Source organism: Terrapene carolina, unplaced genomic scaffold (genome assembly GCF_002925995.2).
Source record: "Terrapene carolina triunguis isolate 2854851 unplaced genomic scaffold, T_m_triunguis-2.0 Scaffold838, whole genome shotgun sequence".
NCBI classification, from domain to species: domain Eukaryota; kingdom Metazoa; phylum Chordata; order Testudines; family Emydidae; genus Terrapene; species Terrapene triunguis.
The window spans coordinates 17,979,242-17,994,596 of NW_020665189.1; the positions used below are offsets into that span (position 1 = coordinate 17,979,242).

A 15,355-nucleotide genomic window follows, 5' to 3' on the forward strand; every position below is an offset into this window, starting at 1 on the left:
ATCTATCTCCCTACAAACACTCCTTGCACAGACACACAGACTGCATCAGGCAAACTCTCAACCATGAATCATTCACGGTCTGAACCTTTTAGACTAGTCTGTAAAGGAGAAACAGAGAGAGGAAAGGGAGGGGTGGGGGCAATCCCAAGCATCAAGAGCTTTTCAGCCATATGTGTGTAAAAAATCTCTTCCCATATCATGTGACACAAGGAAGAGGCTCAAACCCATTACACAATAATAAAAATATGCCTTTGGCAAAGTTGAGCCAAAACCTGAAGCTGCTGCAGGAAGCTGGGAATAGAAGCGAAAGGAATAAACTTTTTAAAACGCAGTTTGAAGACTTGAATTTTCAAGCTACCCTCAGAAAGGAAGTTGTCTGCAGAAATAACTGGGATTCATGCTAAAATGTGTCACAACGATTTGCAATGAAACATCTGCTTAAGATTCAGTAGATTTCCCAGTGCAGGTCAAGATCTTACTGACGAGATTAGTGCTGGTAAGTAGAATTCCCCCCCCCCCCCCTTTTTTTTTTTTAATCCTTAACTTTGAAACACTGGCTAAATAAGGTCTAGATTACTGAGCAGTCAGGTTTCCAAGTTATGCAAAGGAATCCTTAATGGCAACAGTCTTGAATTAAAATAAATATTACAGTGGGAAAATGCTTATCATAGAGTTTTCGGGGCTCAGCCAGCCCAGGGAAGTTCTTTCTCTGTTCTTTAACTGGTGACTTGTATAATGAGGTTTTCTACACAAAGCTACTGAGGGATTGGCACAGGCATCCGCTGCTTGCTTAATGGCAAGGACAGTAATGCAACCCAAAGCGTAAGGATATTGTTCTCCTTTTTTTGAAGTGTAACGTTATCAGCATTTTGCCTAACAACAGCCGATGGGCCCAATTCAGACCCGATGTAAATCTATTGACTTTCACTGAGCTACACAAGCGATTAAATGGATCCATTTTAAACATGCCACCCTAGTTATTAATCGCACACCTTGTTTAAATCAAATAATTGTTTTATTTTGTGTGGACGAGTGCTTTGCTGCTATCATTAGGGAGATACTTTATTATAATGACCAGTAATGAGAATTATAATAAAAGGGAAATCAGTCATTTTAAGAACATTAGGACCTTTTGAATTATACCGCAAGAATCTGGGGTGAGGAGGTTGTTGTTTTATTTAACAGATGTCCAAATATTTATGGGAAACATTGGAATGCAAGGATTTAGCTAATCTTTTAATTTACAAATCAGTGTTAGAAGACACTGTAAGGTCATAAGGCAGCAGGGAGGAAATATAATTCAGGCAACACCAGTTAATAGCCTGCATGGGCAAAGCTTACAGTCCCTATTCAGGCAATACAGAACACCATATATTTTTAGCCTCATTTGTCAATTACTGTGTGGTGAAGGTTCCCTCCCACTCAGCCCCTTCAAACACCCCCCACCTCCAACTTGTACTTTTTAGCTTCCTTGAAGGAAATTTACCATTGAGTCAGGTCATCTGTCACCACACAACCACTTTCCTACTTGGATAAACCGCTCTAGGATTTTTACTCTGACTTTACATTTCCAAGGCAGCTGAAATGCAATAAAGAATGTATACTATAGCAGTGTTCTCAAGCTATCTGATGTGGGGGACTGGCAATTTTTTTTCCCCAATGTGCCAGGGACCAGTGCCATATTATTATCCTATTCAACGCTCTTATGAGGAAACTCGCCGCAGACCGGCAGCCGATGGCTCGCGGACCGGCACCGGTCTGCGGACCACCACTTTGAGAAGCACTGTTAACTATGGTACATGACAATAAAAAGGATGTTCTTCCAACCATTCATCCATGGCTCGTTCGTGGTGTTCGGCCAAAACTTTTTCTTGCCTGGATTCTCTTTTCACTTCCTAATTTTTATTTTTATTTACGGTTGCCGTATCGTATTCCCTAACAATGTGCCCCACAACTAAAAGCAGGAATACCAGAGTTCTGACACTGACCCATTCCATAGTCTTAGGCAAGTCACTTCTCATTTCCCCCCAGAAAAATCAGTGTATTAAAATGACATTACTAAACTGAAGGGGTAATGAGAGGATTATTATTATTTACTACCAGTATTGTGGGAGCAGCTGGGAGCCACAGTTACAGACCAGGACCTATTTGTGCTAGGTGCTGTGTAAACACAGAACAAAGACAGTCCCTGCCCTGAAGAGCTTCCAATAATTAGCTGATGTTTGTCAGACACTTTACAAGTGCTGTGTATTATTACACAAGGGATATATTTTTGATCAAACATTCAACAACACCCTGAATATAGAAAACAATCATTGAATGTTGTTCAAACTGTAATATCTCAACTGAAATCTTGCAATATGCCAAACTTTTTCTTTCTGACCTTTGCTACTGGGACCATTGCCTGTAGTTTGGAGAGGCCAGGGTCATATGTTGATCTGGTTCCAATATGCTTTTTGAAGCTGAGAGAGTGAGAGAGAGAGAGAATTGGAATCCCTCAGTGGGCATCTATCCTGCCCCCAGGGAGGCTTTCTTCCTAAACTTAACAAGATTGTGATTGGCTTATGTCCTGAAGCACGAGGCATTATATCCCTTCCAAAAGTCCTGTTTTTCTTTTCTAATTACTACTATAAAGGATACCTTGTTGCAATGAGTTCCACAGGATAATTAAGCATTTATCAGTTTTAAATTGACTGCCTTTCATCATCCACTGTGCCCTTATTCTAGGATTATGACAAAGTAAACCAAAGTGTTCAATTTACTTTCTCTATGCCATATTGTTCCCTTTTATTCATCTCTTCTCTAAACTAAACAGCCCTCCTCTTTTCAGTCTCTCTTCATAAGGAATTCTATCCAGGCCTCTATTTCTGTTGCCGGTCTCAGAATTAAGGCGGGTTGGGAATTTTTCAACAAAACTGAAACTTTTCACAAAAAGTTCTTGGGTCTAGGATCCACTGAGCAAGATACCTGCCCCATATGTGCAAAAGCCTGGTGGTTAGGGCATTCATCTGGGGTGTGAAAGACTCAGGTTCTGCATCAGGCAGAGCAGAGACTTAATTTGACTCTCCCACAGCCCTCTTGAGTTCCCGAATTACTCAGCTGTTTGGGAGGGTTTCTCTCTCTCAAAAGGTTTTGGGTTTGCCCCAAAATAGGATGGGAACATTTTTGAAATCTCAGAGACTTTTGCGGGACAGGAAAACTATTTCCCTGCCCAGCTCTGCTCAGAATGCCCTCTATTTCCATTAGGCCCTATTTGTGATGGGTGAACAGAACTGAACAGAATTCCAGGGCATACCAGTAGTATCATAATATTTTCAGTGTCATTCCTTAGGTATTCTACCATTCTATTTGCTTTTTACTATTATTATTATTGTTGTTGCTGGACATTGAGCAAAGGTCTTTATTCATCTGCCCACGGTGATACCTGTTCTGTGGTTTCAATCTCCAACGCTATTAATCTGACACCTTTCACCAGCCGTAAATTAACTTAAATATGTATTAAGCTAGAAAGAACACAGGAATGAGATGATCAAAATAGCTCAGGAACTGAACTCTTTCCAGAGATCTGTTTTATGTCTCTCGCTCCTCTGCATGTTCTTAATTATATACATTGAAAAAGTGTGGGGCACTCAATACAAAGTTAATTTGTAGCATAGTTTCCTAATGGATTTGCAATAAGAAGTTACGTGGCTCTTGGAGGACACAATACTACATATTCCCTCCCCTTCAGAGAGCGTGAGCAGGGAAGGATGTTAGATGTGTGTTTTGCACAATACTTTTAATAATAATCTCAGTTTCTAATGTCTAGGCTAATTAGAGCATCAGTAACCTGATCCAAAGCTCCTTTAAGTCAATGGGAATATTTCTCTTGACTTCAATAGGCTTTGGATGTAGCCCCAGAAGACTGCTGTGTTCCTATTGACTAGAAGTGCCTGGTAACAGATAACAGAGTTCATACTGTCACAATTAATGCTCTAGCTTGTATCTGTGTCCATTTAACTACACTTGCTTTGCCTACCTACAGATATTCAGAAAAGAGTGCTAGAGAACTGTCTGGAAGCTGGTTAGATTGAACAAAAACTAATTTTATATTAAGTTAGTAGAACATAAGCATCTGATAAGAAAAATCCAACTGGGATGATGGATGAATCTTTTATCTTATATATTTTTAGAAAGAGGGGTATCTGTCACAGCTAGGGTGAGGAAGCTCTATGATAAGGGAAGGGACTGTGTTCTTATGTGTACCTCTCTCTTTGTCCATTAATTAAGCATACTAACCCTTTTAACCTGGCAGACCCAATAAATACCATAGTTCAGGAATATTAAAGTGATATCTTTTTACTTCATTGGGTAGGATTCACAAAGGTATTTAGGCACCTAACTGCCTTCAATTTTTAGGCACCTCCTGATTTCAATAGGAGTTAGGCACCACCCTTTCTGACTTGGCTTCTCTGCTGTCAATAATCTGCAATGGTAAAAGTGAGATAACTAGAAATTTGTATGGGGCAGACAGAGGTAAATTGGCATCTAAAATGAGGTACTGTGGATTCTGAAGGCCTTGATGCAGCTCCCAATCACTACAGATGGCACTCTTGTAAACACCATACTGAATGTAGGTAGTTTCTCACCAGTTCTACATCTGTGACATTCAACCTACTCTTAGCACAGAAGGAGACAATAAGTATGTAGTGAAATGACATTTTCTAAAGTTTCTGAATAAGGAATGGTCAGACTCCTCTCCTCTATAGAGATTTAAACACACAACCATGCTGGAAATTTTTCAGAGGTTTACACGCTTCTGCAAATCCCGCCCGCACACACATATTAATTTCTGATGTCCATAGCATCATGTAAAGCATGCTCCTGCCAGGTTCAGAGAACACAGATCAGATGCATGAGTTAAGCACAAGGGGGCAGCTTCAGGCCCTGTGTCTCAGTGAACCAAATGAGATCTTAAAAACTCATGGTAAAAATAGGAAAGGAAGCCCCCAGAACTTTTCAAAAAGGTTGTTTACACGGGAATACAATGGGTAAAGAATTCTGACTTGGCTAGTATTTTATCCTCAGCCTGTGGTTAGTAATCAAAACAGAAGACTAACTCTGCTTTTAGAAAATCAAACTCTTGGCTCCAGAGACTCCGTAGTACTCATTCGATCTCCACAAAAAGAGTTCATGACTGGACTGTAACATCTTGCTCAATGACTGCCCAAAATGCAGTCAAAAATCAGTTCCATCACCAGTTTAAGCAGGATATAAATGGGTGATTATATCTGGTGGGTTGGTTCAGGAGCCTCTGTAGTTAATAATTATTCATAAGTGGAGTTTAAGGGGGTATTGTTGTTTAAAATTAACATATGAAGTCAAATGTTCTGGTTTTAGATTATGATGGGGTTTATCTCATTCAGAATCTCCTATGGGATGTACACAGAGAAGACACCACCTTGTGAGACAGTTGGCATTATCTAACTGCAGCCAGGTCTGCACTTCAAAGTTAAGTTGACCCAGCTACATTGCTCAGTGTGTAAAAAATCCACACCCCTGAGCGACACAGTTAAGCCAGCCTAACCCCAGGAGTAGACAGCAAAAGGTTGATGGAAGAATTCTTCTGTCAGCCTAGCTACTGCTTCTCAGGGAGGTGGATTAACTATGACAGGAGAACTGTTCCCGCTACTGTAATGAGTGTCTATGCTGAAGCCCTACAGCAGCACAGCTTAAGTACTTTGCTGAACATGAAGGAAGGGTGTCCAGCAGTTAAGGCACTAGCTTAGGACTCGGGACCCTTGGTTTGAGTCCCTGCTCCACCACAGACTTCCTGTGTGACCTTGGACAAGTCACTAATGCCCAGCTCCTCAAAAGGTATTTAGACATTTAACTTCCATTGATTTCAGTGAGGGCTAGGTACCTAAATGCCTTTGAGGATTTAGCTGGGACCTCTTGGAGCCTCAGTCCCCCCATCTGTAAAATAGCACTGCCCTACCTCACAGTTGTGAGGATAAATACATTAAAGATTGTGAGACACTCAGATGCTATGGTAATGGGGGCCATACAAGTACCTAAAATTAAACATGTATCTATCGCTATCTGTTTTAACTTCTTTGTGAGTGGAGTAATTATCCCAGAAAAATCACTTTTATTCTGGAATAGAATTTTGGGGAGCTATTCTGGAATAGTTTATTCGCAATAGCTATACAGTAAAATTTCTCCGAGTAGATAAGCCCTTACGTTGTATAACAGGTATACAGAGTTTCTGTTGTCCTCCACTTACTTCTGAAATTCAGCTTCCACCTTTTTTAACATACAAAAATTTTTACTGAGGGAGATATAAGCACAGTGAAGGAGTCAGTCCTACATGGCGCTCAATGCCCTCATTCCGCACCTCACAGAATCAGGCCCCTAATTCACATATTGTCATAATTGTCTCTAAATTATATCATTAGGTCCCTCTTCTGTCACCCTCACTCACAGCATGTTGCTCCTCACTCCATGAGTGGTATCACTGAATAGGTGTAAAGGGTATCAGAATCTGGAATACTCTGAAACCAGATTAAGTACTGTATATCAGTGAGTAGACGCCTCTGCTATTACATTTAAATCGGTTTATTTTACATGCTAATGGGCTAACTTCCATGAAACACCATGAAAGTGAATGGGATTACAGAGATGTAACTAAGAGCAGAATTTGCCTCAATGTAACAGTCAGGGAGAGGGGAGGAACTACAAGAGGAAACAGACACAACCAGATTTGGATTTTAGTTAATGGTACCCATTTCCAGTGAGGCTTGAGCTAGAATTCTTAACCAAACAACACGGAGGCACAAAAAATAGAGGGAGGGAAAATGAGCCGACTTGGTGTGAGGTTAGGAAAACATCAGGGGATAAGAATACAGTATAAAGAAGGCAAAGCAAGATGGGGGATCCTGGAGGGGGAAGTGAAGAGGCAGAGAATAAAGTACTGAAGAATGTCAGTGATCTCCTGCCAGCTCCGACAGCTGTGAGGAGATAACAGCTGCAGCCTATATTCAGAGTCAGAGAGACTCTGATGTGTGTTATTAGGCTGTAGAGCAGGGGTCAGCAACGTTTGGCACTCGGCTCGCCAGGGTAAGCACCCTAGCAGGCCGGGCCAGATTATTTACCTGCTGACGCGGCAGGTTCGGCCGATCGTGGCTCCCACTTGCCGCGGTTCGCCGTCCCGGGCCAATGGGGGTGGTGGGAAGCGGCGCGAGCGAGGGATGTGCTGGCCGCGGCTTCCTGCCGCCCCGATTGGCCTGGGACGGCGAACCGCAGCCAGTGGGGGCCGCGATCGGCCGAACCTGCTGCGTCAGCAGGTAAATAAACTGGCCCGGCCCTCTAGGGTGCTTACCCTGGCGAGCCACGTGCCAAACGTTGCCGACCCCTGCTGTAGAGTGTGCTGCTTGCTGTGGACTGGAATTGATGGAGACATGATAAGGAATCAGAAGGGTAGACAGACATCTTTGCTCAAAAACAACAAGGAGTCTGGTGGCACCTTAAAGACTAGTCTTGAAGGTGCCACCAGACTCCTTGTTGTTTTTGTCGATACAGACTAACACGGCTACCCCCTGATCTTTGCTCAGCAAGTCTAAGAGTGAGGAGAGGTGGATGTTGGATTTGTAGCCCTTGGGCAAAAGCAAGTTAAATAAAATATGTTAGCCGAGATTTTGGCAGACTGGGAAATAAATGGATCTGAAAAAACAGCTTTCGAGTGAAAATAGGTAGAGTTCTCAACTTCTCAACCACACTTGACAAGTGCTGCTGACAGTTCAGGAATCCCTTGGAGTATTCAGGAGTTACCTCTCTAGATCCCTGAGTAATGAGAAACATGAGAGTCCAGCAGTAAGGATTCTAGCTCTGTTAATAGGCAGCAAATCACTCCCTTCACCCCACGCCATTACTGCTACTCTGCATTTCACAGCTTTCAGGGATCAAGCATAAAAAGGAGAAATAGCAAAGAAAGAAGGAGATATAATGATAAGGGTTGGGGAAAGAGGTGACAGCAGGAGATGAAAGAAAGAGGGGTCTGAGGAAACAAAGGCCCTTTTTGTTATCCTGAAACCTGCTTTCCCATCCCTTTGCTTGTCCCCCCTTCATTTCTGGTAACCAGATTAGCAAACCCCAATTTGGGGGTGATCTTGGAGTAGATAAGGTTCAGCTGTCCAGTCCATTTCAATGCAGAGGTCATAAGAGAGCAAAGGAGAGGAGTTAAGCCAGGGGCATTCTCATTAGGGGAAGAGGAAAGTGGATGTGTAGGTAAGGGTAACAATGTGACTGTCCAATAGAGAGGATCCCAGATTCAAATGCGGTGGTTCACTTCACTCCTCCAGCCACCAAAACAATACAACTAGCCCTAATTGAGAGGAGAAACACTCCTTCTCCTTCCCCCCACCCCCCGGCAAGGTGGGTAGGGATACTTTTGTGTGTATACTGGCCTGCCATGGTACATGTCAGTAAACCCCTCTGTTTCATTATGACAGGTTTCACCATGATCACTGTGGTTCTGCTCATCTGGACCGTGCCCTGCGTAGCTAATCAGCTTCTCAGTGGCTTTGTTAAAGGAGAATTTCAGAAAGGTTCCCACCAGCTCATATGCAGCATGCCAGGGCCACAGGGCCCTCCTGGCCCTCCAGGAGCACCAGGGTCTCCAGGAATAATTGGGCGAATGGGGTTTCCAGGGAAGGATGGAAAAGATGGCGAGGACGGGGAGAAAGGAGAGCATGGAGAGGAAGGTAAGAGGGAACTGCCTCTTAGAGCTTTGTTAACACTTCAGGCTATCCTGGTGAAGAGTAGAGGTTCAGAAAACACAGGGAGATTTGAAAAAAACAGCTGCTTCCAGACATAGGTGCTGAGTATATAGTGGGGGTGCTGAGAGCCATTGAACCAAACTGTAAACCTTCTATATGATGGAAACCACTTCAAGCGAGCAGCCCTAGTTCCAGCACCTATGCTCCCAAACCCATACTTGGGCCATTGTCCCAGTTCTGGGTTTCACCTGACGTTTCTCACCTGTCATGCAACTGTCTTGTCTAGCAGTTCCAGCCCTGCTCCTAGCTCAGTCTCACATCTAGCAGCTCCCAGAAAGGGGCCCAGGTCTGACTCGAATTCGGTACTTTCTTTCTGTACTCAGAGACAGGGTAATTCAAGCATTCCTGCCTAAAGCATTCAAAGCTGATCAAAATGAAGGTGGAAGTAATTCTATTTTACATACAGATGATCTGATTCCGCAGGTTCTGAGCAAATAAAATGGAGGCTCAGATAAAACAGTGACTGAATTAAGTAAGGCACCCTGTTCCAAATAGGTCATGTTAAACCACTGGGGGAATTTTATTTCACACTAATTAATTCTCAGTAATTGAGATCCATGATTCTTTTCTTTCATGCCTGCCTAGAAAGTCCTAGGTGACATCTCTTATTGCTGACCCTTCCCAAAGTGAGATTTTGCTATGTTATCTCATAGCTCATTATTACTCCAACATAGGCCAACTGGCTGTAGGAGTATTTCATTTTGTAAAGTCTTCTCTTCGTGAGACAGCATGTTTAGTGGCTGGAGAGGAAGGATGGACCAGTGTTTAAGAGGCTCGTGTGGGACTCAGGACTATATTCATTTCCCTGCTCTGCCAGACTTCCTCTGTGGCTTTGGGCAAGTCACCTAGCCTCGCTCTGCCTCAGTTCCCCATCTGTAAAATGGGGATAATAGCAGTGCCCTACCTCACAGATGTGCTGTGAGGATCAATACATTAGATTTCAAGGTATTCAGATAGTATGGTAATGAAGGCCAGATTCTTCTCTCTCACTGTCACCTTCCCGACTTCCTTTTGCTTCTTACACCCACAAGCTGAATCCTGTCTTAAATTAGGCTCTGTTCTTTCACATTGTCTGCACAGTGGGACCCTTCTCATAGAATCATAGAAATGTAGGCTGGAAGGGACCTCAAAAAGTCATCAAGTCCAGCTCCCCTGAGCTGCGGCAGGACCATCCCTGACAATGTCCAACCTGTTCTTAAAAACCTCTAGTGATGGGGATTCTCAGCCTATTCCAGAGCTTAAGTACCCTGAGAGGTCATCTAGTCCTGCACTGAGGCAGGACCAAGTATACCTAGACCGTCCCTGCCAGGTGTTGGGAGGTTTACATCCTGTTTCTTTGAACAAATGTCTATGGCACAGAAACTCCCATCACAGTCAGTATTAACTGGCAGTTTCAGCAGAGATGCCAAGGGCAAACGGACATGTGAACTGAACTCTCTTTCTACTCGGCAACTGAGGATCGAGGCACCAAGAGAGGATGGCGTGAGGGGGAAGCCTGCACTATTTCTATCTGTGTTGTCCATGGATAAATGGAGGACGTCACTTTCTAACATTGTCAGGCTCACTCTGCACCCTTCCAGCAGTACTCATTTAAATTTGTTGCAAAATGTGAGCAAAACTGAGGTTCCTTTGTTATAATGTACATTCTGAATGTTTGTGTTAGAAAAGGCAACATGATTGACAGATCTCAGTACCCATCCAGCCCCAGGTATTATTTCATTAAAATCGCCCATAGATGGGGATCCTGGCTGGTTTCTTCCTATATGATAATTTAGTGTTGTAATGATAACACCGCCCTCACACCTGATCACATTTTTCACTAAAAACCTCACTGAAGGCAATTTGTCTTCTAGGTCCCCAAGGCAGAACTGGAAACCCAGGCAAACCAGGACCAAAGGGGAAAGCAGGCGCCATCGGCAAAGCAGGTCCACGAGGTCCGAAGGGTATTAAGGGAAATCATGGGAAACATGGAGTGCAAGGAAAGAAAGGACCCAAAGGGAAAAAGGGCGATACTGGGATGCCAGGACCATGCAGCTGTGACACCAAAAAAGCCAAATCTGCCTTTTCAGTCGCAGTCACCAAAAGCTACCCGAGAGAGAGGCTGCCCATCAAATTTGACAAGATCCTTATGAACGAAGGCGGGCACTACAATGCTTCCAATGGGAAATTTATATGCAGCATTCCTGGTATTTACTACTTCACTTATGACATAACATTGGCCAATAAACACTTGGCCATTGGGTTGGTCCACAACGGGCAATACCGAATAAAGACATTTGATGCCAACACTGGTAACCACGATGTGGCCTCTGGATCAACCATTATTTCCCTGAAACAGGATGATGAGGTGTGGTTGCAGATCTTCTACTCGGAACAAAACGGGCTCTTTTATGATCCCTACTGGACAGACAGTTTATTTACCGGCTTTCTTATATATGCTGACCAGGATTATCTCAATGAAATATAGGAGGAGACTGTCAAAATATAGGAAGTGAGTTTGGGAGCTTATACAAGCAAAGTACAGCTTTAAGTGTGTATGTGTGAGATAATCATAGGACTCTGCATTCTTAGAGCTGTAAGGCTGCATTGGCTAGTTGGAAGTCTCCCATACCATTAAAGCATTGTATTTGAATGTCATTTAAGTTTTAGCACAAGCTTTCCTATAACCTTTACCTAGAGATAAAGGGAAGATACTCCGCATATAGTTTACTTGGAGGTGGGGAGCAATTATCACTTGGTTGGTATCAGGTGTTTCCCACCAGGATTGTCCTTTTATTGGGTTTGTACAGCCCCTAGCATAAATGAGCTCCGAGGTGCTACAGTAATACAAATAGTCTTAGGATCAGTGTGACCACTTTAAAGTACCCTTAATGATTGTTTTTTATAATCCTTGGAGTTGTCTGTTATATTTTCCTCTACGAAGCATATATGCTGTGGTCAGATTACTATAACTTTAACACCAATGCAGAATCTATATTGTTATTTTTTTTAATTACAAAAAATGAGCCAAAATCTATATCCTGCAACCTCGTATCGGAAGCACTGTTACTGTTAGAGACAATATCTATCCCGCTGCAGAAAGGATCTTCATTAATTCAAAGTCAAAGTTCAGTAACCACTAAAGAGTCGGGCAGTTCTCTGTTAAGATCCTAACAGCAGCTTCATAAGTGCATTATTAATGGGCAAAGCAGTCTGGCCAAAATAGAACTGGTACAAAGACCTCATCTTAGCCCCTTCATAGTCAATGGCAAACCTTCCTGTAAGATTCTGGCTGCTCTCAACTCCCATTCAATGGGTATTAATGGCACTCAGTACCTTTCAGAATGCATCCAGTATGCACAAAATCAGATTTTAAGAGAGACCTGCACTGGAATCCTGGATCTGATTCCACCCAAGTTTTGGTAAAGTTGGTATCTGGATCTGGACCCAAGTGTCACATCTCAGGGCTGCATGGGCCAAATGGCCCAGTGAGATTCTGATCCAAATTTGGCCTGAGGACAAACTTTTATTCCATGAACTGTTGTGTGAACTTCTCTCCCTAGCTTTTGCTATGCAGGATCTGTTAGCTGCTGCTAAGGCTCTTTTCTAGGGCTTTAATGCATACACACATACTGTATCCGATTCCTAAGTGTGGTGACCCACTGCTACAAGATATTGTTTTCAGCGTACCCTGGAAAAATATTACTGATGCTCTGGAATCAACCACATTCAGCTTTGTATTGGTGATAAAAAGGTCAAGAGTTATAACAGATTTTTTTTTTAGCATTCTTCCTTTACCTATAAGTATATCAGCTGGTGATAACAGAGGTATGGTTCTCTAATGTTAGAAGTACTGTAGCAGAATCCAAAGCAATCCTGATATAAAGCACTGCAATCTGGCTCTGAGCCCCAGAAATGTCTATTACAAACTCCCCTTTGTAAAACACTCATAATATAGATATCTATCTTGACAGCCAAACAAGTGAAACCCTTCACCTTTTTCCCATTAAACGTGGGCCAAATTCTTTTCTCAGATATGCACTCATGTCTCCCCAGTCATTTCTTTAGTCTCCTTTATTCTATCTCTCTAGATGAAAATTTATATGAAGTTCCAGTTCTTTTAATTCTCATGCATTGAAAGGAAATCCCACAAGGTTGGAAACGTGTTCATGTTACTTTTACAAGTCACAATATTTGCATGACTATTAACTACAGTAACTGTGCTGTATCTTGCAAGATCATTAAATTGCTTTTTAAAAACATGAAGCTGAATTCAAACATTGCTGGAATGATCTTGGTTTTATAATAGTTTTCCAGTTAGAAAGTATCTCTACAGTGGTGTGCAACTTGAATCACTGACCCAGACTCACCAACCATAGGATCCCCTGAATGGAGAGGAACAACAAGAGGAGACATGGAAGGAAGGGGAATACCGACTCTACAGCTCACTCCCCCTTTTCCTTGGGCTCATAGACACTCTTCCACCTAGCTGGAGCCTTGCAAAAAAAATGGAGCAGAGGAGAGTTAAGCATTTTCTCCTCCACACCCAGTGGAATTCCAATAGGAAAAGCACTTGGGTATTACATTTGCCTGTAGACTGCCTTCCACACCTGCTGCTGTACACTAATTGAGGGGACTGTGCCAATGGCAGCACTTCTGTTTCAGGGCACATAGAGGCCTGGGTATCTTGGGAGATCTATAAGTTGGGGTGGTTGAACCTCTTGCCCATTCTACAGTGGGAGGCAGAGGGAAGGTTCCCTTGGCAGAAGAGAGCAGGAAACTCTGCAAGTGGAAACTCAGTTTTCTATTCTCTATGCAGGAATTCTTGTGGGGCAGGAGAATACAGCTCCATATTTCTCCTGAGACTTATCACTTAAAGCAGGGGTGGCCAACCTGGGCATGAGAAGGAGACAGAATTTACCAATGTACATTGCCAAAGAGCCACAGTAATATGTCAGCAGCCTCACATCAGCTCTCCCCCCACCCCCCACTCCCAGCACTTCCCACCCACTGGCAGCCCTGCCAGTCAGCGCCTCTCCCTCCCTCCCCACACCTCCTGATCAGCTGTTTTGTGGCATGCAGGAGGCTCTGGGTGGGGAGGAGGCGGCGCGAGGGCATAGCAGGCTCAAGGGAGGGGGCGGGAAGGGGTGGAGTGGGGACAGGGCCTGTGGCAGAGCCAGGGGTTGAGCAGTGAGCACCCCCTGGCACATTGGAAATTTGGCACCTGTAGCTCCAGCCCCGGAGTCGGTGCCTATACAAGGAGCCGCATGTGGCTCCGGAGCCACAGGTTGGCCACCCCTAACTTAAAGGGCCAGTGTACTCATATTTTCAGTGGATGCCCAGATAATTTTCACTTCTCAAGCACCTTTCATCTGCAATCTTGCAGTGCTTTACAGACACTCATTATTTAAGCCTCAACACTGCTGTGAGGTAGGAGGTATTATGTCTAATTTGGGGTAAACTCAGGCATGGAGAGAGAAAGTGATTAGATCAAGGTCACACACAATCTAAGAATTAACTCCCAGTCCCCAGCTCTCATCTCAAAACAACAGTGACTCTGCCTGGGACATCTCATACGTACCTATCTCTATATCTTTTGGTCTGGAAGAGATGGGAGATTACCTGTAAGGTAATTCATTATTTTTTCTCTAATAAAATGAGAAAAATGAATGCAAATATTTAGGTCAGACTCGCTAAGTGCAATTGATCTATAATGCAAGACAGATCACTGGCATTAGTACAGTACTCTAGGTTTTGCTTTCAACTTTAAGAACAAATTTGAGCTCTCATGTTCTCATCCAAGGAATGGGAGCAGGAGTTCTTTCTTTCAAATAGCACAGAATCATGTTTCAATAACAATTCCATGCTCACCAGTTCAGGTCTGCAGGCCTTCCTATATACCAAAGGTTCTCAAACTGCGAGCTCCAGTGGTCCGCGAGCTCCATTCAGGTGGTCTGTGGATAGTTCCCTCTAAGGTGCGTGCCTGAGCAGCTGCACATGAAAGAATGAAGGGCCATCCACCTAATTAATGGAGCTGCGCAGGCATGGCTCCACTAATTAGGTGCCTGGACCCTGGAGAAGACGCACATGTAAGGTGAGGTGGTGGCCTTGGGGGGAATAGGAGGGAGAGGGGAGGGGGGCAGTGGGGTGAGAAGAGGGGGTGGGGGAATTTGGGATGTGCAGGGCTGCGGCGGCTAGAGAAAGAGGTGACTGTGACATTGCACTCCATATGCTTTATGAAAATATGCTTATGAATGTGAATATGATGTAACTGGAATATGCTTTATGCAAAAGGTCCCTTGTAAGGTATCATTACAGAGCTTATAATCTACTGAGTGTGTTCATCCTATTTGTTTGCATGAATTATTTCTATGTCTGAAATTAGGAGAATAAGTTATACACTTGTATTGCTGATGTAAACATATTAAGTGGAAGCCATTAAGGATGCTTCAGAATCAATGAACTGTAAATGGCTCTGTTTACTTGCAAACCTTCCTGTGTACCTGTAAGCCAGCCCAGGAAGAATGGAGGCTGGGGTCTCACAGGACATGTGATCATGT

The 15,355-nt window shown here is 43.4% G+C and overlaps 1 protein-coding gene across 1 annotated transcript; it reads left to right on the forward strand.

Annotated features, from left to right (window-relative positions):
• Window positions 1-255: 255 nt before the first annotated feature.
• Window positions 256-12,828, forward strand: C1QTNF2 (C1q and TNF related 2). The gene is made up of 3 exons (XM_029913754.1): window positions 256-496; window positions 8,490-8,741; window positions 10,670-12,828. The coding sequence occupies exons 2-3, from the start codon at window positions 8,498-8,500 to the stop codon at window positions 11,281-11,283; spliced, it is 858 nt and encodes a 285-aa protein (XP_029769614.1). The 5' UTR covers window positions 256-496; window positions 8,490-8,497; the 3' UTR covers window positions 11,284-12,828.
• The last annotated feature ends 2,527 nt before the right edge of the window (window positions 12,829-15,355 follow it).